The sequence below is a fragment of the Larus michahellis genome, chromosome 9 (genome assembly GCF_964199755.1).
Source record: "Larus michahellis chromosome 9, bLarMic1.1, whole genome shotgun sequence".
Lineage (NCBI taxonomy): Eukaryota > Metazoa > Chordata > Aves > Charadriiformes > Laridae > Larus > Larus michahellis.
Window position 1 is genome coordinate 29,642,386 of NC_133904.1, and position 27,465 is coordinate 29,669,850.

General features: G+C 50.3%; 1 protein-coding gene across 3 annotated transcripts in view; it reads right to left on the reverse strand.

The window, feature by feature from the left end:
• The window catches only part of GPC3 (glypican 3), a 172,656-nt gene that overhangs the window by 23,918 nt on the left and 121,273 nt on the right, over window positions 1-27,465 (reverse strand). For all 3 annotated transcript variants that reach the window (XR_012589033.1, XM_074600861.1, XM_074600862.1), the window contains exon 7: window positions 7,973-8,129. Coding sequence is in view for 2 of the 3 variants with exons in the window: in XM_074600861.1 (XP_074456962.1) it covers window positions 7,973-8,129 (157 nt within the window). In the remaining variant the exon portion in view is untranslated. The remainder of the gene's footprint in view (window positions 1-7,972; window positions 8,130-27,465) is intronic.

The window sequence follows — 27,465 nt, forward strand, 5'->3', positions numbered from 1 at the left end:
AGATATGACGAATTGCAGCCTGATGCCAAGGACCATGAGCCAATACGGGCACTCAGCACCCACCCGTCTCGCTCTGCATCAGGGCTAAAGACAACGCAGTGAGGTGCTCTGATCCAGCAGTCCGCGAGGAAGGGATCTCAGCTGGACCAGCCCATCCCGGACCGCAGAGTGGCAATGAGTAGCCACTTCTACAGCCCTTCTTCATACAGGGCACATCCCCCCTTTTCTGAGACCAGGGGGCACGGCAGCCATGGGGCAAGAGAGGAATGGCCTGGCCCAGCCCCGTGCCCGCGGGACGTCCCCGGGATGTTTTGCAGCTGAGTGACGGCAGACTGACATGGGTGCTGGGCACCGCGTCGGCTGGCACGGCTGGGACAGGCTGCGGGGCCGGAGCCCTCTCCTGCCACACCAAGAAGCGCTGTGCCCTACAGCCGCATTTATTACATGCCCCTAATCGCTCCGATCAGCTTCCCTGCAGCAAGGCATTAGTAAAAGCCAAGCCACTCATGAAAGGGGCACCCTCTCCCACGTGAAAACTCAATCAGCATCTTATACTGTTATCAGGCCGGCAGACAAACCTCTCTTTGTCCGACAAACTGCGCAGATACGATGCCCCGACTATCGGCGTAAGGTTTTCTTGTCGGTCCATTAGCAAGTAGCACCTGGTCTGCTTTTGGCTGAAATATTCCTTTATTGTCGTCCCTTAAAAAGAACTCCAATGAAGCTATTTTGTCTCCCCCCGCAAATGAAAAACGGCACAAAAAGAAAAGCAAGTTGGTATCTGAGTCAGGAATTCTGTTTCGGAAGAATTCAAGTGTTTTCAGCCACAGAAAAACAGATTCATCACCCTTTAAAGATAAATATGACTGTCACTATTGCAACCGGGCAGATTTTTGCATACTTGAAATTGTTTTGATGCGTTCAGTCATGTAAAATGCTGCACTTGGTAACGATACGTTAGCTCCCAAATTACACTGTTGAAAACTATCTCCTTAGACGCTCTGGCATAATACAAGCTGTTATTCAAACTTGCAACCCGAATCGAGGGTAAACCTTTTGCCAGCAGACTGGCATCACAAACTGGTCAGCAATCACAGATTCTCAAAGACTTTTGTGCATTTGTACAGCGTGAGAGCAGAAGCGTCAGCTCATCAGTCCTTCAGTGCGTCTCCATCCCTTCAACCTCAACGAGCCCAAGAACCAGCCTCATCTGCACTGGTCTGGGCTTCCGAAAGAACGATTGAGGCCAACGTCTGCTCACGTTGGGAATGGGATACATGCGATTTATGGATATGAGGATATCAGGGATTTACACGCCCTCCGCTCACCCTGCTTTAAAAATCCTGGTCCCTCGTTCTTTGCTTTAGGTCAGAACGGACCGAGGCACTGGAAGTCCCCTTCTAAAAATATCGGATGCAAATTGCTCAGCCAGACTTAGATCTGCAGTCTGTAACCATAACACGGGAAAGTTAAAAGAAATTTTAAAATTGAAGAAAAATTGAAACCAGAAAACAGGAGCATGGGATTAATATCTCCAGTAGATTTGCTTGCTGGTTTTTGTAGATGTTTTTGCGCATATGCAGCTTTTCTCAGAGTGCAAACTTATTCTGATGGATGAATTTCTAGTTCTTCAGCTGGGGACTTACTGTTTCTTCGGAGGAACTCGCAGCACAAAAGTTAAAAGAACCCTTCAAAATGTACACTTTATGTACAGTGCGAGGCCTGGAAGGGCCACACAACTGAACACACAGCCAACTGAAGGATGCTATAAACAAACTCATCTCCGAAAGCCACCAATAATTTTCCCGGTCTGTCAATAAAAAAAAAAAAAACAAACCCAAATCATTTTTGCTGACGTCAAAAGTGAATTAATGAACTTGCCACTCAATTAGAGCTTCAGCCAACTGCTACATGTGACTCCCTCTCCATCTTCTAGCTTGTTTTTGGACAGTGACAAGAAATTCTTGACTTCCAACCAAATCTTCATTAAAAGGAGAAATTTCAACAAACACAAACACTCGAAACAGAAAAGCAATAATCAAGCTATTGCACTGTTTTGGTTGGTACGATTCCAGCTCTTCCATCAGGATAATCTAGCTGACATTTGGTCTTGTCATTTTTTTTTGCCCTGGGACAGGATGAATGTCTTGTAAAACAGTATGTTTCTATCCTTGCTGCAGTCAAGCATTCAACAGCATCCTCTTTGGGGGGAAAAAAGAAAAAAAAAAAAAAAAGGTTTCTGCTGTGAAAAATAGAGTTGAAAGCCCCAAAGCTTTTAGCAGAATAGAAAAGACCAACGGAAGGATGCTGCGTCAAACCGCCAGGGCTCACCCCGCCGCGCGAGCCAAGGACAGGGCACCTCTGCCGAAGTCGAGCAGACCCACGCACAATAAATATTGATATTGTACCCGTGATATTTTGCAGCAGGACAATCCAAGCCTGCAGGCTGTACCGCGGGAAGGCACGACAGCCACGTGGCCCCGCGCTGTCAGCAAAATCCACACAGATGGGGACATTTTCCAGCTGCGGAAGGAGTATTTTACAAGTCAATCAGGTATTTGAAAACGTCTTTCCCAGCAGACAGATAAAACATCCCAATGACCGGCTCTCCAGAGCCAGCACTAAATGGAGCAGAGCGGTATCAGCAGACACTAGCCGCTCAGATACGGGCACCCTGCAGGCATTTGCAGCGAAGCAATCACCGCGATAAAGGGTGGGAAGACACGATCTTGTAAATATTTTAACTACTGCTAGTCTGTCTCCCAGCACAAGCAGGGAGTGAGCCCGGGAAGATGCCTGAGCACTCCCAGGTTGGGAGCATCCCCTTTTCCCACACGAATACCCCCTTCCAAGGAAGCTTTCCCGCAGGAACGGGCTGCAGAAACCAGGAGGGCTGTGACCAAAGGGACCCTGCCTGGCCTCCAGCACCGCCATGCACAGCCACCGCCTCGGCGGGGAAACCCTCCGGGAGCCGTTGGCTCCCCAAAATGAGCAGCCTTTTGCACCCCATGGAAAAGCAATTCAAACGTCATCCCAGCAGCAGCATCTCCTGTTCCCTGCCACGGCGGCGGGGGGGGCGGGGAGGGGGGATGGAAGGCGCTCGAATTGATGGCACCTCCAGAAATAAACGCGGGAGAAAATGGGGTGACGAGAGGAAGGTTACCAAAATGCTGAGCTGTAGGAATGACATCTCGGCACCCAGACCTCAAAAATATGGAATGGTTTACTGGGACATTTGGAGACGTTTAAAAGCAGAATAGGATGAAAGTTGCAACTCACGGGGGTTCAGAGCAGAACCAAAAAAAAGTTGTGGTTTTTTTTTTTTTGGAAAAATTCCAAAAACCGCGGCGCAAGGCAGAAAACACAGCAGTCCTGCCCCGTGCCCAGGCACAGCGTGGCCACGCAACCACAGCAGCCCCTTCTCTCCGGGAAGGGGGCTGCCAAAAACATCACCCGCTCCACAATGTGCTGATATTCTCCTTTGGATGCAACACCCCCTTTGTGCCATGTATAAAGGGGTTACCAACAAAGGGCTTTTCCACCTGGGAAGAGACTGCGCTCGGCCGGCCCAGACAGTGACGTTCAAGCCTGCGATTTGACGAGAGCTCTCGAAACAACCCTGCTGAGAGGTAAACCAGTGGCAAAGCAAGCCCAAAGCTTTGAAAGAGTTACAGATCTGGGTAAACCGAGGGACACACTGTGCTCATCCCGACTTTCATCCAGTGCCTAGGTATGGCGTGGATTGCTGGCATCCCGCGCAGAGGTCCCGCACGCCCGGCTGGTCTGGCCACACACGGGCAGGGTGCGGGAAAACTCGGGGCTCCCTCTGGGGCTCGAACTACAACCCCCCCCTCCAAAATAACCAAAAGAGAGCAGAAAGGCAAAACTAACTGCAGGTTCTGCAGCGGGAACAGCCAGGCAGGGGAGCTGTTTTACACACGCAAACTTGCAGAGCCATCTTTATATATCTTTATTGCACACATCTATCCTTACATATCTCATGGGATGAGGCCAACTTCCCTTCCCAGGACAAACTATTTCGACTTAATTCTGCCAAATCCATCTGTTCCCAAGACAACTTTTGTTACTGCCTAACACAGATATTTTGGAAGGGTAAATCTTCCCCTCATCCTCCCACACACCACACACCCCCCTCCCCAGTTGCTGGATCGCTCACAACATTCCCTGGGTGATGCTCCGGCCACTAAAAGGGATTTTTTTGTTTCCTCCTGTGTGAAGCTTGTGAGATGCTCTGTGGCACAGCAACCCCGCACAGGTGAACTGGACCACACCACCTTTTCCAACATCCCCCCCGAAAAGCATCCACCTCCTCTCCCCCAGCGCCTGCTAAAGCCGCCCGCCCGGCGCGGGAGCCTCTCCAGCACCCATGTTTTATTTTCAGGCTTCCTGGCAACGAGCTCGTCGGTTATAAGTGGCATCTCGAGTGAGAACGCCAGAGGTGAGCTAATTAGTGGGTGGCTGTCTGGAACGGCAGCGAAGCGCCAGCCAACCCGGGCTCTGTTTGCTTTGGGTGCCCCATGGAGGACGACGAATTCCAGCAGGGTGCGAGCGCATGTTTGTGTCCTACAGCCTGGAAGACATCTGCACCGCCACGTAATTTAAGGGGAAAATACTGTAATTTATTCACAGGCGGGATTTGCCATCGGTGTGGCATAAATATATGTGTGTTTATGTACACAGCTCTATTTTGAGAGCTGCACGGCCAGGGGGCCGGCTCCACGGTACTCCATTGACAAACAGGATGCGCCCTTCTCTGAGCTGGGAGGTTTGCAGTCCTCCCCCTTATTGTAAACATTATCTGCCTTCAAAATCCTTAATGTGTTGCAGATGTGACAAACAATAAAAGACCTATCATAAAAAAAAAAAAAGCCTGCCATCCCCTTGTTTCCCACTGGGGCAACATAATAATGAATTTATTAGCATATAGCGCTCACCAACATATGTTTATAGTCACTCACAAACTTTTGACTTGACAGTTTACAAGTATGTTTAAATCATTAAAGTTTAAGTTGACTGTCCAGTTATTACAGGCTCATTAGAAATAGGAAACAAAGGTTACATTTTATACAACAGGCGATAAATCAAAACTAGTCTGTATTCAGGACCGACTTGTTGGGTTGGGTTTTTTTTCCCCTTTTGCTCTTTTTTTCCCCTTTTGCTCTTTTTTTGTCTCCATGCTTTCAAGACCTTCTGAGGGACACCTTGGTGAGGCCAGTACTGAGCAGCTGGTTGCAGTTAGCCACTAGGACCAGCGGCACCCACGGCGGTGAGGAGGAGAAACTCCAACTGCATCCAAGAGATGCAAAGACCTCGGAGGTGGCAAACTCTGCCAATGCAACTCAACCAATGGCCAAACCCAGCACCAGTCCCAGGCGCCCACCTCTCCTCATCCTCAAGGCATGGCCAAATCCATCTGCAAGGCTTGGGAAACCCTCCGCAAGGGAGGAGATCTCCGCTGCCACCACGGGGCCAAGGGAATTTCCTCCTCAGATGAACAAAGACTCGAAGAAAAGGAAAGCAAAGCACCTAAGCTGTGTTCCCCAACTGCGGGGTCAGCAGAGGCACTCAAACACCCTCAAAGGAGGTTTTGGGTTTGAACCCACTGCTACGACACACGTCTTCCCCCGGCCATCCATCCGCTTTCCTGCCCTAACACTGCAGAGCATCCAGCGCAGGATAAAACCAGAGCCAGTAACTCAGACCCAGTCCTTTCTGCCTCTATTACAGGGTAACCACCTTGGGAAGGAGAGAGATAAAGCCATGCTAAATGTAAAAGTTCATTTTGCAAAGTATTTCCAGATTTTAAAGCCTGGCATTATTTCAAATCGGCACGCTAACCTAAAATTTAGGATTTGTGGAAAGCGGGGAGGGGGGGGGCGGGGCGCGGCGCGGGAAATGTGGAATGGTTTCTGGTCCCTTTTATTTTGTGCTATGTACATGTGATATGATATGATATGATGGAAAAAAAAAATTAATTGAAAAATACCCTTTCAAAGTAAAAAGAAATATCATTCTCAAAAATGTTGAAAGTGAGTATTTCCACACCATCAGCAACTTTTCCTGGGCTTGTTTCCAACATAAAACTCGAACAGAGTCACAGCTTATATCCAATACCAACCAAATAGGATTCTGTCACTGTCAGATCAGCTCTGCCTTTCTGCTCGAAAGCAAAATACAATAAAGGAGCGTTATGGCGTGGGCAAGTGAGGAAGCACCAGAAAGTCTCCCGCGGCCACCGTGATGGCACAGCTCGTGTCCTCCGAGGCCAGACGGTGCCTGAAAGATGCGTTGGACGCCATCAGCAACCTCAAAGACTTAACCTACGGGGAGCACAATGCCCCACCGCTGCTTTAAAGTTAATATTTTCCCATGCTTCCCATGCCTTTCCCATGTAGCAAAGGCAGCCGCGAACACCCTCCAGCAGAGCAGCCCAGGGAGGACAAGTCCTCTTTTTCTATTCCATGTTGACGTACCGCGGTGACAAGGGAGGTCTAAACTGCTAGACAGAGGGGCTGTCGGGGAGATCAATACCATGATTAAACTAGCCTAGAGAGACGGAGAAAGCCAGCAAGGATTATACGCCCGGCTTCAGAGATCACTGATGATATTACGGGGGAGGCTATAAGAGGAAATTAGAAACACATTAAAAATAGCATGAAGGTGTGACACAAAGATCACGGAAAATGAAACACGTATCTCTGCTCTCGACTCAGGACGATGTGGATCACCTGTATTTCTTTAACGTACACTTTGATATTTAGTTCTTGGATGAAATAAAGTACATTTTATCCTTCTACGAATTCTGTATTCCTCTTTCGGACTTGGATTGGAGGACTTTAAAAGTCTTTTCTTTCCCTTACCCAATATTTGAATACATGTATTTTATGTATTTTACATAATGTGTCAATAATCTTTGATATGAAACTGGCATTTAATATTTCAGCTCTCACTTCATTAAGGATATTTTAATTATCCCAGACCAATGGAAGGGAATTTATAAACATCTGTGCTTCGTTTAAGAGCCCAAATTTGCCTCTTAAACTTCAAAGCTGTAAAGCTGATTTTATCCAGGTTCAGTTGTCTGGTCTCTCAAAGAGCAACGCGTAGCATTGGAACCAGCATTAATTGGGCCAAGGCTCCAGCCCGCAGACTCACGGCCAGCGGACACCGCTCAGCCACGACGGACACGGCCTCCAACAGCCTGGTCTTGCTGACAGGAGCAGAACAGACGCTGCTGCTGAGCTCCACGGAGACAGGAGGAGGACAACAGTGGCTAGCAGGTCAGGGTCACACACCAACGGCCTTTGCGACTGCCCAAGTCACAATCGGTCCTTGGCTTTCTCCTCCCGATGGGTGACAAGGGACCACCTTATTAACAACGTAGCCTTGAAGCACTAGGAGTGCCTCCTGGCTGTTTTCAAAGCAACTGAAAACATGACTCATGCAGGCAAGCAACGCAATTTTAGGCTCCTGAGCACCTACGTCACCTCTGACAAATGAGCCCAAGTTATTTGTAAAAAATTACCACAGGTCTCTAAACACTAGATCAGAAATAACCAGTGTTTGCTGCAGTCAAACAAACCTTACCGACTTTTTGATGTCCTCTGGAAAGCAGAAAAGCTCATCTGTAAGGTCATGAGTGTGGGCAGCATTGGGAAGGAGAGAAGAGGGTGACTCTTGGACCTACAGCGGGTTTCCAACCTGTCTCGAGCCTTCTCCCATAGGTTTCCCTCAACACACCTCTGCAAAACTGACCTGGAAAAGCAGTAGCATTTCTTCTCCAGCTGTACCGAGGCCAACCAGCACAATGCTAAGCGTGACCAGCCTCTGAGCATCAGTGGTGCCTGCAGCGAGCGGAGCTGAGCAAACCCCAGAGAGCAGCTCCGCACACCATCACCAAGACCTACAACCCCCAGCAGTGCACAGCCCGTGGGACCACCATTCCCATCACCTGCTAAGAACCGGAGCTGGTTCCTCACTCGTAGTTCTCCATCTCCGGAGCCTCCACCGCAGTCATCTTCATCGTCGCAGTCTCCGCTCTCCTCCTCCTCCTCCTCTGTGGTTTTGCCTGGAGTTTTTCGGCGGGGCAAAGCCATCCCTTTGAGTAGCTGAAAGACACGAGGTGCCACAGTCATTCAACAGCTTCCCTCCAGCCTTCCTACCTCTTCATCCCAAGCTCACAGGGGGACTGGGTGACAAGAGGGGGACAGGGCTCAATGTAGCCAGGGCAGTGGGACAGGACCCCACCGCACTCCTCATGACAAAGCACTGACCAGCTCCGGTTCATTCATGGCCAAAGCCACACACAAAACCTCAATGGAAGAAATAAAAGGAGGTGGAAAAAACACATTGAGTAACTCTGCCCTTCAGCTTCTGCCTGGCAAGCATCGCAGGAGCTGGAGCACCTCTACCAGCCCTGCGAGACCTCGGTGCCACCAAAGCTCTGGAGCTGGCTACAAAACACATGTCCAGATGGGGCAAAAACCGGCAGCAAGAGGAAACTCTGTTCAGGGATTCTCACTGTTTCCAGGGTCTCTCTCCCATCTGAGAAGTAACACGGGTGAAAGGGACTGGCAGATCTCTCGGGTCCGTATGGCGCCCCAAAAAATTTCATTCCTCACTCTTGAAGTATGGAGGATGCTACTTGAATTTTTTTGGGATAGCCAAGCAACACGATGAAAGGATCATTTAAAGGATGTTTTAAATCACAGATTCACAGAATGGTTTGGGTTGGAAGGGACCTTAAAGCCCACCCAGTGCCACCCCCTGCCCTGGGCAGGGACACCTCCCACCAGACCAGGTTGCCCCAAGCCCCGTCCAGCCTGGCCTTGAACCCCTCCAGGGATGGGGCAGCCACAGCTTCTCTGGGCAACCTGGGCCAGGGGCTCACCACCCTCACAGCCAAGAATTTCTTCCTGATATCCAATCTAAATCTACCCTCCTTCAGTTTGAAGCTGTTACCCCGTGTCCTGTCATTACACTCCCTGATCCAGAGTCCCTCCCCATCCTTCCTGTAGGCCCCCTTCAGGGACTGGAAGGGGCTCTAAGGTCTCCCCGGAGCCTTCTCTTCTCCAGGCTGAACCCCCCCAACTCTCTCAGCCTGTCCTCACAGCAGAGGGGCTCCAGCCCTCGCATCATCCAGTCCTGACTAACTTAAAGCCGAGCCCTAATGAACGGTGACGGGTTGCACACCCCTGAGACGGGGATTCAAACACCTGCACCGAGCGTGGGGTCAGGGCTGGTTTCCAAACACGGGTGGGAGCTCCCCACGCCGTCCCCCCCCGCAGCCCACGGAGGGATGAGACACATTTTAAGCTCTCGGCTTTCTCTTCCCGCTGACTTTTCTGATTCTGCTGTTGCTGAAAGCAGCCAGCTATTTCATCATAAACCCAGATCCACTTTGAAAAAGTGTGAGTCAGCTGGTTAATATACGCTGAAAATTTCTATCACTACCACTCTGCTGTTAAAAGCCTTCTTGAATTTAATCTCAGCACCAAAAAAAGAAAAAAAATAATGAAAAGGATAAGTAACAGAGAAGATATTGCAAAATGGGAGCTTTCCGCATACTTCAGGGGTTTAGTTAGTTCCATCTATTGCAGCAATATGCGTGCCTTTCAAGGCATTTTTTAATATCTGGAATCTAGGTTATATTTTTAAACTATTAAGCGAGCCTTAGAAAACAGTTTCTAAAATATTTAGCTGCTGAAGTTTATACAGCCTTGGAGGAATGCTTTCGGCATCTGGCTCGCTCTGTCCACGGCAATGTCCACATACCTTAGTGTTTATATTAGAGGAGCATAACATAATGAAAAACAAATGGCTCGACGTGAGACCCCTTCGGGTTCCCGGCTGCATCAAACAACGCGGCAAACCTCTCCTTGGCACGTGCAAAATTCCAGCCGGCGTGACGGTGTGCCGGGTCCCACATCCACCCTAGGAACCAAAAGGCAGCTCGTCTCCCCAAAAACCCAGGGGATGCTTTTCCTTGGCCTTCGGCAGGCTTTGGTTCTGATCAGTTAAGTTCACTTTTCAGGAGTTTTATTCGGACATTTACAGGCCTTTCCCAGAATATGGCGTAAGCACAAAAAACCCAACAAACGATAAAAAAAAAACAAAAAAAGGCAAACGCAGCGCTGGGGGCAGCATGGGGCAGACCTCACCAAGGAACCAAACACGCCAACTCCTCAAGCCTTTAAGCCATCACTTGTATTTCTCTCCTCCAAACGAAGCCCACAGCTACCAGCGGTCCTCGGAACAGAGTCTATCACCCCAACGTGTAACGAGGGCCTCCCACGCACAGCAACTAATTACAACACACATCAGTTCGAACCCATTGCTAAAAAACCCAAGCCCACCACGGTGGAAGGTGCCTGCGACCGCCCCGAGGCGGGATGCTCACTCCTGATCGGCAGGATGCTGACTCCACTGCATCCAAGGGATGGAGCGAGCCAGCCGGGAGGGATCCCGCCGCGCAGCTCAGAGGCGCAACTTTCATTACTTACCCAAAAAAGCAGAGGAACTTTCTGGCAGAGAGAATTAAGCTTTAGGATATTTTCAGATTTAATAAGCTCAGCATGGGGCAGGGGAAAATCAGGATTTTTCAATTGTACGTTTTCAAACACTAAAATTACTGAGCATTCCTTGTATTACTACTTTTTTTCTTGGCACATCATAAATTAGCAGCTTAATTTCTCCGCCTTTGTAGTCACAATAAAACGGGAACTTTCTGAGAAAGGCCACGCGGGCCCCGGCTTCGGATGGAGCGAACGTGACATCCCTGCGCCATGCTGCTCCATCCTTTGCCAGGACAAAAGCTCCGTCCTTGGCCACGCACTCCCCAGCTGCTGAGAACCACGGGGAGGTTCCATCGCTCACATTTCACAGATAGCGCCGGGAGAAACGAAGCCTGCGACGCAAAGCCTAGTGGCACCGTTAGAAGAAATCCCACCCCGCTCCATCGGTGTAGCCAGACCCGGGAACACTGTCGGATGCCTCGGCTTCAGCCGGAGCAGTGGCCACAGTCCTGCTCGTCGACCATTACACAACCTCCCCGATGGTCTGCGCTCTTTATGAAATTATACTTGGTGGACTGAACATAGATTCCCCATCCTTAAATAGCAAGTGGAGCCGACTGTACCCTAACATTACAGTTTATTCGTGTCCTGTGGTTTAAAGCCTACGGTAAGAGGCAGGAAAATACATAGTTCGGCAATCGCTAAAGTAGTATGTAACAGTGACACAGCTTTAACTTAATCACAATTCATCCAGCCGTAAGAGTTTACAGTTGTACCCGCTCTTCTTTGCTAAACCATAATGGCAAAAATACACTGTAATGTACCCAGTGTAAACTAAGGCACTAATTGTGGGAGGCCGAGCACACGCGCACACCTCCGGGGTGTCTGCAGGGCATTCATCTCCCACCTGCGCAGCCGCCATACAATCACTTCGGCTGGAAAAGACCACCGTGGCAGGAAACCCCTGGGCCACAGCCCCTTTGCTCCTGACTACAAGCTCCATCATGCATCGGCTTTGTTTCCAATCTCATCCCTTTTAAATCGCGACCCTCCAAGAGGGGTAGGGCGGGCAGTGCTGCGCTACCTCGGTGTCGTCGCGAGGGACCGCCGGCAGCCCCGGCTGGTCTCCATACGCATCTTGGTTGCTTGGCTTGTCCTGCGGGCTCCCTACATCTTAAAAAAACAAGGCAGACAGGAACGGTGTGCCGAGCCTTTCTGCAAGGAAAGCTCCCCAGGGCATCCCAGCGTGATTTACACAATTATTCATAACCGTACAGTGACCAGAGAAAAACAGATGCAGCAACGCGGGGTAATGACTCAGCTGGATTTGGACGGGCCACCGTATGTTGAAATCTTTATAACTCCTCATTCTTTACAACCACTTTACTCAGAGCTCGCCGTCCCACCAGCCCACTGAGCCACCTGGTCTTGTTTTTCCAATTTTAACGTAAACAGGGAGAGCTGCAACATACTTTTTATCATTAATCTCCCGTCCGCGAAAAGAAATCAGCATTCTGTTCCTCGGACTGTAGTTTCATAGCTGTTTGCTCCTTTTGGAAACTACGCCCACGGTATTGCAAATATCAATTTGAGCAATACCGAAAACTGTGCCCACAAATTCAGATAAAATATCGGCAGCGAGCTACAAGCACTGTGCTCCTTTAGGGCAGAAATCATCCCTTTCAACATACTTCAAAAATATGTAAAGTAAAGAGAACGGCCAAACAGATTATTAAGGGGAACAGAAGGCTTTCAGACAAACATTTAATTCCTTCACGAGTTTAGGGGAGAAGCCTGATTGATATTTGTAATCTTTTGGTGGACAGAGCTGTCATTTAATTTAGCTTGCATGACTGAAAGAATTTAATAAAAGTGTTCCACAGAGTTTTGCTGAAATTCTTTGCATGTTTTTAGTAAGCCTCTGGAATACGATCAAACCTAAAAAGCTGGAGAGGACCGAGACTGAACTTGCAGCTAAAACAATATTCAGGATCGTAATATAGGCTTAATAATCAAGTATTCACATCCAGCAGAAGTGGTGCCCTTGTGCAGAAACTCCTCTGGATCCCCAGCCATGGCCTGGCATCAGGAAGGGCACCCTGGGAACTGGACCCAGCAGCGAAAACCAGTCCCTTGCTCTGCTAGAAACCTTTCAAAACTCAACCAAACCCACCAGCTCAGGACTGGCTGCAGAACTTGGGATGCCTTCCTTCGGTAAGAAACAGTTTTGGAGGAGCAAAGGTGTTATTTCCCTTCGCGTCACACAAGCCGCCTGCTCCTGCCAGGCGCTTTCGGGGTCCCGACGCAGGTCAGATTTTTCTATTTTAAATTCCAGCCTGCTGAAAACATTGTTTTTAGGGAAGAAAAACCAGATCTCATGGCCAATCCTGACCTTGAAATCTGCAATACCGAATAATTTATGGGTGGCTTTTAAATCAGGGCAGCATCATGGGAAACGTGCAGATTTTCACACGATACTGTTCCCTGTTAACAGCTCATTACAACGTACAGAAGTATATTCCCGTTATGAAATACAGCTGGGGTTGTTTTGCTTACGAAGGTCATTATCTGATCGCAGGCAAGAATCGGGGAAAGGAACCCATTTTAAAAGGCTGGGGTTGCAGACTTTTCGAAAACTCATGTGTTTTGAATTTTGTGGCCTGATCATACACAAGCATGCAACGGGAGAATCGATTCTCTCCACTTCCTCTGCTTATTAGCCCTGGAAATAGCATGGAAAAAATTATCTTTTATCAGCAAATACTTTCTATATTATTTAACCAACCCTCACCATGAGATTTCGCTGGTGCCCTCCACTCCACTTTCCTATTTCCCAGATCCATTGGGTTTATCCTGTCTGTGGAACGGGGGCCTTGGTGGCACAAGAGCGTGCACAAGCAGAAACTCCAGGCAACATCAACAGCATCGTTTTCACTTGCTTCTTTCCACCCTCTAGAGAGCTTTCCCCCTCTTGGGTGGCAACGAAATGCAACGCGTATTACAGAAAAACTCAGTGTTCCCTGGCACTGAGCACCAAATGCCATTTAAAAATAAGGACATTTAAAACTCCAAAAATGTCCGTAAAAAAACAGGAGTTGTACTTCTGGCTCGCAAGAGCGAGTGAGCGCGGGTACAGATGGGCATCGTTGCCCTTCCGACCACAACATTAGCCCACGGACTTCTAGAAGAGCCCCTTTTGGCAGGAGGACACCTGAATTGTGGTTTCCTTACGGCCACTCCAGTTGGATGCACCTTGGCAGCACAGACTTGGCAGAGGAGAAACCTGTTCCTAATTGTACTCCTATTTCAAGCTCAGCACAACAAGGAGCGATCGCTAATCGAATGTTAATAAAGTGGAAGCAGGCTTTGGAGCTGGAAAAGTCACTTTCAGTCCTCGGAAAAACAAGGAGTTGGGCACGTCAGCTGTTTTATCAGCTGCTCTAAAAGCAAGTTCTGCACTTCCCCGTGCTGCCTGCCTCGAGATGTCTCGGGATTTGTACCGCTGAAGCAGTACTACTTGGCGGACCAAGGCCCAGGCAGCACGGTGCGCCTGCTCCGGGCATGGGGTGGGCAAGGGACGGCCCCGGGACACCCTCCCCACGCACCGCTCTTGGGTCACTCCTGCTCTGGGGGTCCACCCCAACCCATGGCAGTGGGTGCCAAAAGGGGTGAACGATAGCTCTGAGTTTATGTTGTGGCTCTTCAGCCGTAAAAACGCTTCAGTCTTTGTTTCTAGCACTCAAAATACCATCTCCTGGAAGAGGAAAAATCCCTACCCTGCGTCACTCGGGGTCCACCAGCGCAGCAGGACCCCCTTTACTGTCTTCACAGGCTCCGGAGGAATGGCTCTCAGCTACCAGTAAATCAGTTTTCCTGGTCACTCTCCTGATAGCACAAAGAAGCCGGTGACAGCAGTGACTTATTGGCCGAAGGGTGGCCCTACTTTATGGATCATCAGCTTAATTCCAGCTTAGCTATCAAAACTGACAACATCCCTATGGGTAAAGGAAGACAGATAAAGACCCCTAAGTGCTGGCAGTAATTAAAATGAGTCCACACTGCACAGTAAATCTCTTTCGGCAGCAGAAGGGGCTGCCAAGCCGTTATGAATTGCTCCGGTTTGGTGAGGGCAGGCCGATGCCCAGCACAGGACGCTCCTGTGGACGCAGAGGTTAAGCCCTCGCTGGCACGGTGTCAGGCAGAGGGACCGGCTCCTGCCTGCTCTCCCCCAGGCAGGGGGGTGTCACTTCCCCGACCCGAACAAATGCTCATTCATCACAGGGCACATGCGAAAAAGAGATTACTCCAGCTTTACGATCAGCTCATTCACCTTATATCCAGTTCCTTCCCCTTCCACCCTGCAGCTATTTATGGCTTGTTTTTGTGCAGCGGTAGGAAGGAACAGGACGGTGTGGGTGCCGAGCAGGGCTGCAGAGTCCAGCCCAGCCTGCTGGGGACCTTGGCAGTCCCCGTCTGCTTCTGGCTTGTCCCCTGAGCCCCACATCAATTCCGATACTAGAGAAATGCTGCTTTTCTCTTTGTGAGCTGCTACAGCTCTTTCTCCCCCTGGGCACTTCTGAGACCAAACTATCACCGGTCCTTCAGCATCCCTTCCTACACACCGCCTTCCCACCTCCATCAAACACAGGCATCCCTCAAAACTCCAAAATCCAATTATTAAACCAATCATTGAACACGCGGTTGGTCCAGGCACTTTGATGGAGTCTGCATGGACCTTTTCCTGCCAGGATGAGCCAGAATCCTATGAGCTACCTCTCCTCTAGAAGTGACGTAGGAATGCAGCCATTTACTGCAAACGCCCCCTTCCAGCTCTTCTTTGCTTTGCCCAGGCTGATCTGCATCATCTCCTCAGTCGCAGCCACAGGGCCCGTAACTGCTCCGGATTTGGCGCTGCTTGTGCCAGAACACCTCCTGTTTGGTGCACAACCCAGGAAACCATTTGTGCTTACACCCGTACCTTGATAAAGGGGAGCAGAACACCATGCTAATCCCATGAGTGGACCTTTAAACCCACCTTGGGGAAAGAGCTGGGATTTCAAGATTATTTGGGCTTTCGGACTGCCTGGAAGAATGAAACAAGGATGAGAGTGGTAAAGGCATTGCAAAGACGTCCCCTTCCTTGCTACCTGTAAGGGCTGTCTGCTTCGAACCGTTCCCACACCCTTTCTTCACTGGCATCGTGTACCTGCTCTTTCTCCCCACAAAGTTTCTCAGTTTCCTACCACCAGCCCCAGCTGCCTTCCCCTCTCCTTTCCGCCCACTCTGCATCACTAGACAGGAGAACCTGGACCTATTTCTCCACCTGCCAAGCAGCCACCCCTCGGGGGGTTGGCAACAGAGCAAAGAAGGGGCGTGGGAGTCTACATGGGCCAGGACCCATCACTGCTATTATGCATATTTTCCATATTTTGTTAAGTTATGTTGGAGCAGAACCCCGCTCTGCCATCCAAACCCTGCTCAGGATGGCCCAAAGCGCACGTCACCAGAAGATAAAACATGAGACAACAAGCAAAGTAGGAGCACAAGGAACAGGAAGACGACATGGGTAGAGATGGAGCAATCAACCACCTCATCACCATCACATCCTTCAGGCATCTGAGCAGAGATGGCCTGGTAGGAAGGTGCCCTAGATGCAAAAGCATCTCAGAGGACAGGTAGATATCATACCTACTATGTACCTACTAGGTATCATATCTACTCTGCTCTCGTGAGACCCCACCTGGAGTACTGTGTCCAGCTCTGGAGTCCTCAGCACAAGAAGGACATGGACCTGTTGGAGCGGGGACAGAGGAGGCCATGGAGATGCTGGGAGGGCTGGAGCCCCTCTGCTGTGAGGACAGGCTGAGAGAGTTGGGGGGGTTCAGCCAGGAGAAGAGAAGGCTCCGGGGAGACCTTTGAGCCCCTTCCAGTCCCTGAAGGGGGCCTACAGGAAGGATGGGGAGGGAGTTTTTATGAGAGTGGAGCCATAGGATGAAGGGGAACGGTTTTCAACTGGAAGAGGGGAGATTTAGATGAGATCTGAGGAAGAAATTCTTTGCTGTGAGGGTGGTGAGCCCCTGGCCCAGGTTGCCCAGAGAAGCTGTGGCTGCCCCATCCCTGGAGGGGTTCAAGGCCAGGCTGGACGGGGCTTGGGGCAACCTGGTCTGGTGGGAGGTGTCCCTGCCCAGGGCAGGGGGGTTGTAATGGGATGGTCTTCAAGGTCCCTTCCAACCCAAACCATCCTGTGATTTATAACACCTTAAGCCAGCTGCTAAAAAAGTCCCACGTTTCTGCAGAGGGGCACCCACCGTGCCCACAGCAGGGCTTGCAGCAGCCAGATGGCCGGCCCAGCCCAGCCCAGCCCAGCCCGCCTCGGAGCGGCTCGGAGATTTCCTCTTGGCTCGGGCTGCGGCACACGTGGCCGCTCTCCGGCTGTCAGCGACGTCTGCCGGGGCTGCCTGCGAGACAAACATCTCGTCCTTGGCACCAGGTAGAAAACAGCGAGCCGAGATCTGTGCCGGAAGGATTTTCTTCCTCCTCCCCTCCACCTTCTCCTTCTGCCACGCAAATGAGAGGCAAATCTCTGTCCCAGACACTTCCTTTCTTCCCTAAAAGCTCTCAGTGGAGAGGGACTTCTCAAATTGTGTGTTTTTGCACACACTGTTGTGTTGTACAAAGGTTTCTGCCAGAACACCAGCCCCTCTCCCCCTGGCCACATTCTGCCCTCCCGGGGGCTGCTCTTTCTAGCTATACATTTGCATTCACTGCACCCCAAGGCATAGGAAGCCCAAAAGGCACCTGCAAGCAGCTCTGCTGAATGTCCCCAGCTCCACAGAGCTCTCACGGGGGACTGAACAACAGCCTCATGAGCCAGGTACCTCCTGTCAGACAAGACAATGGCCAATTACCGAGCCTTTGATTTCAGCAGAGACTTAAATCAGGCAGGAGGAGGACGCCACTGTGGCAAACACCCCCCAAACCTGTTAGCCAAGGAGGAGGGAGCCGCTCTGCCCTCCCTGGGGACCCACTGGCCACTGCACTGGGGCAGGTTGTGCCTAGCTGAGGCCTGGACGTGCTCCTTGAGCACTAGGGGGTAGGTGGCCTCCAGCATCCCCTGGCTACCTCTGCCACCCGAGAGGCACCGCTCCGTCCTGCGTGGGGAGCGGAGCAGGGGGTCCGCAGGCAGGATGGGGCTGGTGCCACTGGGGAAGGCACCCAGCTGGAGCAGGGAGCCCCAGGACCTGCTGCCATTAGTATTTATACACTTCACATTCAACAGGCATTCGAGTGAGACAAACCAGACCAGACCTCATCCCGGGAACGGGGTCTCCCCAGCCTCTGTGGTCCCTAATTAACAGCTGATGGCTGGGCTGGTGCCTGGGCAAGGTCACAACTCTCCTCTGCAGTGGGAGCGTCGCTGCTGCTTGCTAAAACCCAAAGAGGAGAAGGTTTGACTTCACAGACACAACTTTCCCAGTGTCAATATTGGCACCTGCCTCCTAGGATCGGTCTACAAACAGGAGGAGGAAACATCCCGGCTCCAGCACGGGCGCTGCTGATACAGCGGGGTGCGACTCATCACCGACGCAGAACGCATCCAACAGAAACGGACCCTGGATGGCTCAGGCCTCCAGAGCTGCAGGCCAGAGCCGCCCGGGGTGAGTCTCCCCCACAGATGCACAGCCACCAGCCGAACAGCTGAAGCAACTCAGCATTTAAATGAGGTTTAAAGCTGGTGACTTTATATCCTCCCCCAGCGAGACCTGACACTCGCAGAGGAAGCCGTGAAACGCACCCTCCACCCTCTCACCCGCAGCGTTCAGGAGCATATGGGCTGCACGGAAAGGTCAGTAAGCTCCTTGCCCGCTGGTAGGCGGAAGGCATTCGAGGGGTCCTGCCAAATGTAAAAAGTAATTTCCTGCCCACCACCATACGTCTTGACGGCTCGGACACCCCTCCTCTGCCAGCTGCCTCCCCGTGTTTCACAAGACAGCATCTTCTCCCAGGTGGCCTCAAAAAGGCCAGCCAAGCACATTCTCTTCTTTTAAATACCATTCCCTTGCAATACAGTCAAGCAAGGCCATAGGCAATAAATATCGCTGCAACCCAAACGTCCCTGTTTGCTCTCAGGAAAACTGAGAGCTGCAGCGGCGACCTCTCACAGCACGTGCTCCAGCAGCAAAGAGCGCTAAAACACAACCTGGCCTTTGCAGTTAGTTACGTGTGAAAACCACGCTAAGAAGTTTAACGAGCACCAGCATTAACTGCAAGAGCCTCCTGAGCCCCAAGGGTTATTTACACCTGCCCCAAAGCAGACAGGTCACAGTGGTCCCACTGGCTGGGGACAGGGTTTGCCAGTGCAAAGACCTGCCTAATTACAAACATCTGCTTCGTCAGCAGGTGTAGCAAAAGGAGCCAGATTACAAATTATTCATCACCTAAAACATACAAAACCTCTTGCGCTTTCTGACAGCAGCACAGCTTGGATGAAAGCTGCAGCGGTCTGTGCCGGCTGCTACCCCCAGGGAGGTGGGACAGAACATCAGGGAAGGTCCCGGCAGCAGCCTCGGCTTCTCCCCAAGCCAACCACTGCTTTGAAGAAGGGACCACCCTTTCCCAGAGGAGGATTCCCAGGTGGGGTGTACGCCCGATGCGTATTCTACTTCAGACCAGGAAAGCTCTGGTGATGTTTGTTTCAAGAACAAAGCTCTTGAGACCAGAAGATGAACTGCTTCAGCTGGCTAACGTATTTTTGCGCACAGTAGTAAGACACATTACACTGCCTTTTCCATCAAGGGGTTGCCAAACCAGTGAGTGCTTTCAGTTCCTTCATAGAACCATTTTGGTTGGAAGAGACCTTGAAGATCATCAAGTCCAACCGTTAACCTAACACTGCCAAGTCCACCACTAAATCATATCCCTCAGCACGACGTCTACACATCTTTTAAATACCTCCAGGGATGGTGACTCAACCACTTCCCTCAGCAGCCTGTTCCAATGCTTGACAACCCTTTCAGTGAAGAAATGTTTCCTAATATCCATCCTAAACTTCTCCTGGCGCAATGTGGGGCCATTTCCTCTTGTCCTATCGCCTGTTCTTTGGGAGAAGAGCCCGACCCCCCCTGGCTACCCCCTCCTTTCAGGGAGTTGCAGAGAGCGAGAAGGTCTCCCCTCAGCCCCCTTTTCTCCGGGCTGAACACCCCCAGCTCCCTCAGACGCTCCTCACAAGACTTGTGCTCCAGACCCCTCACCAGCTCTGTTGCCCTTCTCTGGACACGCTCCAGCACCTCAGTATCTCTCTTGTCGTGAAGGGCTCAAAACTGGACACAGCCCTCGAGGTGGGGCCTCCCCAGTGCTGAGTACATGGAGACGATCCCTGCCCCAGTCCTGCTGGCCACACTGTTCCTGATACAGGCCAGGATGCTGTTGGCCTTCTTGGCCACCTGGGCACGCTGCTGGCTCATATTCAGCTGGCTGTCAACCAACACCCCTAGGTCCTTTTCCCTTGGGCAGCTCTCCAGCCGCTCTGCCCCAAGCCTGTAGCGTTCATGGGGTTGTTGTGACCCAAGTGCAGGACCCGGCACTTGGCCTTGTTGAACCTCATACCACTTGCCCCAGGCCATCGATCCAGCCTGTCCAGATCCCTCTGTAGCGCCTTCCTACCCTCCAGCAGATCAACCCTCCCACCCAACTTGTTGCTGTCTGCAGACTTGCTGTGGATGTGCTCGATCCTCTCGTCCAGATCGTTGATAAAGATGTTAAACAGAACTGGCCCCTGTACTAAGCCCTGGGCAACACCACTTGTGACTGGCCGCCAACTGGAGTTAACTCCGTTCACCACAACTCTGGGCCCAGCCAGTTTTTCACCCAGCAAAGTGTGCACCCATCCAAGCCATGAGCAGACAGTTTCTCCGGGAAAACCAATACAAGACACACGCAAACCCAGAGCAGGCTGAGCAGGCAGGATCTGGAAGGACTCCTCCACCACCCATCCCCAGCCGGCGATGCAGACTAGATACCTCTGGGAGAAAAAAAAAATGCCGTAAGTGCACCCTGTTCCCACTGCGGACAGGGAGGTTTGGCGAAGAGGCAGATTTGCAGTGGGGGAAATCCCCAGCTCCGACTTTCCCAGCGCAGGGAGCAGCCTGGGATGGAGCGGGAATGTCAGGGCAACGCTGCCCGCACACTGTGCCACAGCTGGGCACAAGGCTCCCGAAGCAAAGCCTGGCCCTCCCTGCCCACGGCGGGTCTGACAGCGCTGCTTTTGCCTCCCCTCCCCTGAGAACACCACCACTAAGGGTTACACACCATCGGCCTGGAATCAAAAGTAACATTACTGTTAACAAGCCTTTTTTTCTTGACAACAAAAGCAATCAGATCTGTTCTGCAGCCAAGAAGACCATAGGTTACCTTCCAGGCCTGCTCCGGACAATGCAGATTAGCTCCCCAAATCCCAATCCCGTCTCACTCTGGACCACACTTCAAAAACCTTGACGTCAAGTGAAATTTTTGAGAAAAACACGCAAATGAGAAACCTAGCAATCACCCCACTAACGTCAGAGAGCTGCGTGCTGTGTTACTGGGACCACTGGGGAGGACACCTCCTTCAGACATCTACGGATTAAATTAGCAGGTTGAGTCACAGCACAAGGCGATATCCGATACAATTACCGAGGCCCAGAATAACTGTAATTAACTGTTAATTTGGTATCAACGGCTCCACTTACCCCATGTTTTGCTGCACAAGGATTCCTCCAGGTTTGTTTCCTCCACAACCGGATAAACTCCAGCGCTGGTACAGGATATCTGGTGTTTGTTTTAAAGCACTGCTGTGCATCAGCTGCGTGTTTTGGACACAAAGGCAAATCAATCCCCTTTAAAAGTATATTTTTTCCAGCTGATTTCCACGGCATTGTTTGGAGGCTGGTCCCTGCAGGACACACCTGAGGCACCTGCCTCCCCGTCAGAGCTGAAGCCACGGGGGCAAAGTTGAATCCATAAGGCCATGGCAAGCAGGGAATTCCAGAGAAGGAGAGTGATAAAATGCTATTTAAGTCACCCAAAGGTTAAGAACGCCGAACAATAAACTAGTGTGGAGACCAGCCAAAACTGCCACCCATCCAAGCTCAGCCCCGGCAGCTTCCCGGACTTGCTGAGAAAAACAAGGAGCTGGATTCACCGCCCGGGAAAGTTTTGCTGTTCCTATAGTCTCAACTGAGCTAAACATCTATTCCGATACCAGACAAGTGGTGAAACTCCAGGGATAAATAAAATGACCCTTAAAAAGGCAAGCGGGATTAACAAAAAAGAAACACAGGTGAGGCGTTCATTTTTTATACCGATAAAGGAGATACAGAGCTCCCCACAGGAACACACCTTTCCCAGTCCTCTCCCGTGTATTCCTGAAATTCCCTGCCAGGGGAAGGACAAATGAAAGTAGGAAGGACATGGGAGCAGTGAATCTTGTCTCAAAAATGACAGCTCTGCAGTCCCGCTACTTACCAAAAAGAGGGACACATGGGGATGGACCAAGGGACTTGGGTGCTCTGAGGAAAATCCTACATTGAATTATTATCTCCAAAAACTGGGTGATGTGAGGACTTTGGATAATGACGGGCGTTTTGGCACTACCTTCAACAAAAGCAACCGGTGAGTGAGACAACAGCACACAGGAGATGCCCTGGCCCTCAGCACAGCTCCATGTCTCGGTGTCACTGAGCAGTACCAGAAATGGGCCTATTTACCCCCCCCGCCTTACTGAAAATGGGAAATACCTCACATTCCACGGCAAATGTAACTGCACAAGCAGGAAAACTGCAGGACTTAAGAGCATCGCCCTTACGCTCCTCTGCGTCCTGCAAGACCGTGGCTAAAACAGGTGAGAAACTTCAAGCAAACACAGATTACACCTCTGTTTAAAAACACGCACGCAAACACGCCGGGTCCAATCAATCTCGGACTGTTAAAGAAAACCCGTTTAGGGTGACCTGCGGGCACAGCGTTCCCACAACAAAGCCGATAACGCCGGGACGTTTGCAGATAGGGTCCCGCCGGGCGATAGCTGGCGTGAGCAACCGCCGGCTTTTGCTAAGATGGCAAGGAGGAGTTTGGGTTTCAAAAGCAGCCCAACAAGTCAGATACATACATTCAAATTTAATTATGTTCTCATTACAGAGGGTCACGCTTCCCCTGATTTAACTGGCCTGGCAAAATCCTGTAATTGCCGCTTGCGTATGGAGTCGGAGAGCGTTTACCCGGCGTGTTAACGAGAGCCGAGGCACGGCTCAAACGGAGGACGGCGTTAGACTTTAAACGCCAGGCCTAGACTTGGTGGAGCTATAGATTATTTCACGTAGTAAAAGACGAATTAGCTGATCCATTCCAAAATGCATTTATCATTAAAATAAAAATCTTCTGTCATTTTATTTAATAGCCTTAGTAAGAAATAATTGCCATGTCTGGTTGCTTTCAGCAACATGTGGTTTTAATATTTTAATTGTTACAAACTGTTTAATAATGTTGAACAAAAGGCGTGTCCAAATAATTATTGTGTTTATTAACATTTCTTTTGAGGACTTGATAAACTATATTACACATATACAGCTCTTCAGACATCGTAGTGTTAACTTATTAAATGTAAAAGTGGCAAATTAGCCAAAAGCAACTTGTTTTGGTGCAATTTAAATATTGTATTTCTAAGTGATAAGCATTGTGCATCACTTTATTTAACGATTCAGCAGTTTGCACATTTTTCTAATTATTACGCTGCTTCATCTGGCCGGGGAATTAAAATACAGTGGGAATAATAAACCTCACAAAGCCTAGCAGGCCACAGAGATTCCACCAAATCCGTCAAAGTCACGGACTTTTCTGTAGGGGAAATATGTTCTTGAAAACCTCCTCAGCTCCCCAGGGTCTCCCATAATAGACTTAACAGCTTTCCCCGCTTTGAGGTGGCTCCCCGGGACCCCCCTGTCTCCCCCGAGGTGTCCCGTGCCGGGAGAGCCACCATCGCACCCTCCAGACAGCCCGTTTGCAGGTTCTCCATGATGCCTCAAGTAGGGTCCGGATCTGACCCTTCGCCACCCTGAGCATCATCTCCCTGCCGAGGGGTTAAACCCCCTTCGCCGGTCCCCGATGCTCCGCCATACTCTGGATTTTGGGTCGAGAGAGAGAGACTCGGCACGAGCGCGTCGGGCTGTTCCCAGGCCTATTTTGTTTACATTTGATTCAATCAAGTTGTGGCCTTTTGGCCCCTTTCCAAATTAACTTCTGGGTGACCCCTGCCGTGCCCTCTCCCAGCAGCCAGGCCGCAGGGAAACAGCCCATTAAACCTACAAACAAATATAGGACATATTGGTTGATCAACCCAGCTTCAAACGTGGCTATTGAAACGCCGGGGTAGGCTTTTTTGCAAACTTCAAGTCTATTTTGTCTTCGGTCATTCGCACCTCTGGGCCTCCTTTCCCCCCCCGCCCCCCCCCCTCTTCCTTCCAGCAAGAGCTCTGTGTTTTACTGCCTCGTAAAACTTCTAAATTTTGTTCTCATCCTCCTGTAAAACCCACGAAGAGCAACGCGAGGTGCTTTCACACGGGGCTCGCCGCAGGACCCGGGTCTTTACACCGAGCGCATGGAGAAAGGCGGACGAGATCCTGCTCGGGGGAACAGCTGTAATGCTCCAAGAAATTGTGTGTTCCCCTTATTTCCAAGGAAATAAATCAAAGTGGGTTTCTCAGGGTCTGTGAAAGCATATTGCCTGGATTCCGATCCCCAAAGGGTTCTTTTTTCAAGAGCTTATATGGTAGTTAGATTTCTGGCTAGAGAATATGCAATATGATAAAAACACAGTCCCTATACGGGGCAATAAATTACAGATTGTTTGATGTGGAAACCAAAGAACTGTCAAACTCCAGTATATCTGAAATATTCTAAATGAGCCCTTAACTCCAGTGTCTGGAAATGTACAATATGTTTCCAGGCCCTTCAGTCTTGTAAAGACACATCTCCCCCAGTTAAGTTTCCTTTTATGGATTTCATTCTTCATTTTTGGTGGGTATTTTCCCTCCTTTTCTTCCAATAGTAGAATCATAGAATGTGTTGGGTCGGAAGGGACCTTTAAAGGTCATCTAGTCCAACCCCCCTGCAGTGAGCAGGGACATCTTTAACTAGATGTCTTCCTAACTTCCTTAACTAGACTATTCCTCCTAGAGGTGGCCCTGTGATAAACACCAGGATTTATCTAACCATAAAAAGGGATCGGAACCCGGCACAAGCTTAAGCCAGTAAGTGCAGTAAGATGGGTAAAGCATCCGCTGCGATGGTGTCAGAACCCCATAAGCCCTGCAGAGAGCACAGAAGTCAGGCTGAGGGACAGGAGGGAGGACCAAGGTGTCACATCGGCTGATCTGGTACCCGCAGTCTCCAAACCTGCTGCGTCCTCGCACCAGCATCACGCAGGTCCGCTCTCCAGCGCCTTGCTTGGGAGGAGGTTCAATAGGAGGTCACCAAGGTGGCAGAGCGCCTGGGACGTGGGACACCACGGCTCCCACCTCCATGTATATCTCTTAAAACTTGGAAGGTTATCCCCATCTGTCAGCCATCCAAACATCCCCGTGGGGGGAGGAAAATTGAGTGACCAGAGAAAATAGCTCCCCTTGCACACAGCTTTTTGCCTAGGGATGCTACCAAGTCACCAAAAAAAAATAATAAACGAGCAAGACCTTGTGCTGACACAGAATAACCTTTCAATTTCAATATAGTTTCACGTGTGGGATGAGTGAAAACCCTTCTAGCTAGAAACAGACCCCATCCACTCTGGGAAATAAAAGTTAGGAACCAATTCCAACTCATTTTCCTGAAGGTGACCCTTGGCCTCCCAGCTGAGATAACAATGCTAATATTTATGGATGGGTTGTTCATGCCTCTGGGCACACAGCAAAAATAACTCAAATCAAAACTTGGTAGACATCTAACAGCAACGAAAAAAAAAATAAAAATTAATTCCTTACTTCCAATATGGCAATAAAAAACCATCTCGCCCACCAACGCATGAAAAATAGCACCACCCACAATCACACATTCGGGTGAAACAAGAGTCGTCTGGAGTCTTGATGTGATGAGTAGGCACCACTGAGGGGACTCATCCAGAAAGGACTGCCTTGAGACAGCACACTAAGGCAGGGAGCTTGACTCTTTTATTTATTTTAGCTTGATACCAAGCTAATACAATCTGGCAAACTTTTACTTCCCCTTCTCTCTGGGCTGGGTGTTCTATTCTCCTTTCAGTCCCCATGGATTTCTTTCTAACGCATAAACACCGTTCTCATTTCAAACTGCAAAAGTACGAAGAGAACTTCTCATATTTACCCCGACTCAGTTGGAGAAGACACGAACTAATGGGCGAGCACAATTTCCGCACGCAACGCGTTCGCCAAGCGCAAGCAAGCTCAAAAACGTGGCGTACTGCTCAAAGAACACGGGGTTTTCAGCAGCGTGAGCAGCCTGGAATAAACCGAAGCCAAGTCATTGGCAAATCACAGCCATTAGCAAAAATCTGCAAGGAAAAGTAAAAGCTGTGGAACCCTTAATGACAATTGCACCAAGTAGCATAGCTCCTGAGTCTATCCACATCCACAAAATCCAAGTAGGACTTCCAACACAACGTACGGGGAGAAATTCATCATATGGTACCAGATTCGCAATTTCCTGGTAGTCACATGGGGAATCCACCACAACCTCTTGAAAAGACGCTCTTTCCTCCAAAAGATTCTGGATGTCTGAAAACTCTTAAAAGCCACCTTTGGCTTGAGCTTGGTGGATCAGGAGATTGTCACCCCTCCCCAGCCCGGGAGTCCCCATCGCTTCCCAGATCTGAAGCCAACACCTGAAAAACACAACTGTAATTCATCCAGAGCTGCTCCTTCCGCATTTCCCACTCCTTGGCATTCCAGATGCATTCCAGATGTGAAGGAGAGCACAAAACTTTGGTAGGCCAAGAAAAGAAGTGTGAGGGTGAGCTACGACACCTCAAATCCCATATTTAAGTGATCTCCGCAGTTACTCTCCTAGTATATAAGCGACTTACCACAGACTAAAGACCCTCCGCAGAAATAGCCAGCTTCATAACTAATTTTCACAAGTCACTTCCCATTTTCTCCTGATTTTATTCTCAATCCCCCTCTTTCTCAAACACAACTTTACAAGAGGGTTTGATTTTTTTTTCCCCCCAGACTGTTACATTTACGCCGTTTACACCAAAACAACTCCCCTGCCCACCCCCCCCAACACGTTCCAATCCGGTATCGCAAGCCAAGGAGGGGAAGCGCTGTAAGAGATCCTGATCGAGCTGACCATATTCACCCCCTTACCACTATTTTTCCCCGAGCGGCGCCTGACAAAGGCACTCTGCTGCTGCAAACAGCTGAGATCAGCCCGGCGATGTTTACCCAGGGTCTCTCGTTCCACGAATCTCCGCTCCTCAGCAGCCTGAACTGTTCAGCAAAGACCTAACTTGACCCAATCTGGCAGCCAGCGTTTCACAACCATTTTGTGTCAGCAGTTTCAAGCACACTAATAACCCTGTTTTGTTCGGTGCGACTTTCTCACTGTGAACGGCAAAATATCATTATCACCTGCAGGTTGAAGCCTGTCCTCTACCCCATTTAACAGGGAGCTGATTATGCTATTTTCCGCCCCCCGCCCCCCCCTTTTAATAATTACAGGCTGTTGGCAGATGGCATGGCTGGGCGCGGGGAGGCATGCGGGAAGGCAGAGGGGGCTGCAGCTCGGCTCCCGTGTGCCGGGGACCCCCAATCCCTCGCTGCATCCCGCTCCCAGCCAGCGGCTAACGAGGCGTGCCTGCATGGGAAGGTGCAGGGGTTAAGCTGGGAACTGCTATGAAAACAGTCCCCGGCTGTCGGGGGAGCAGGAA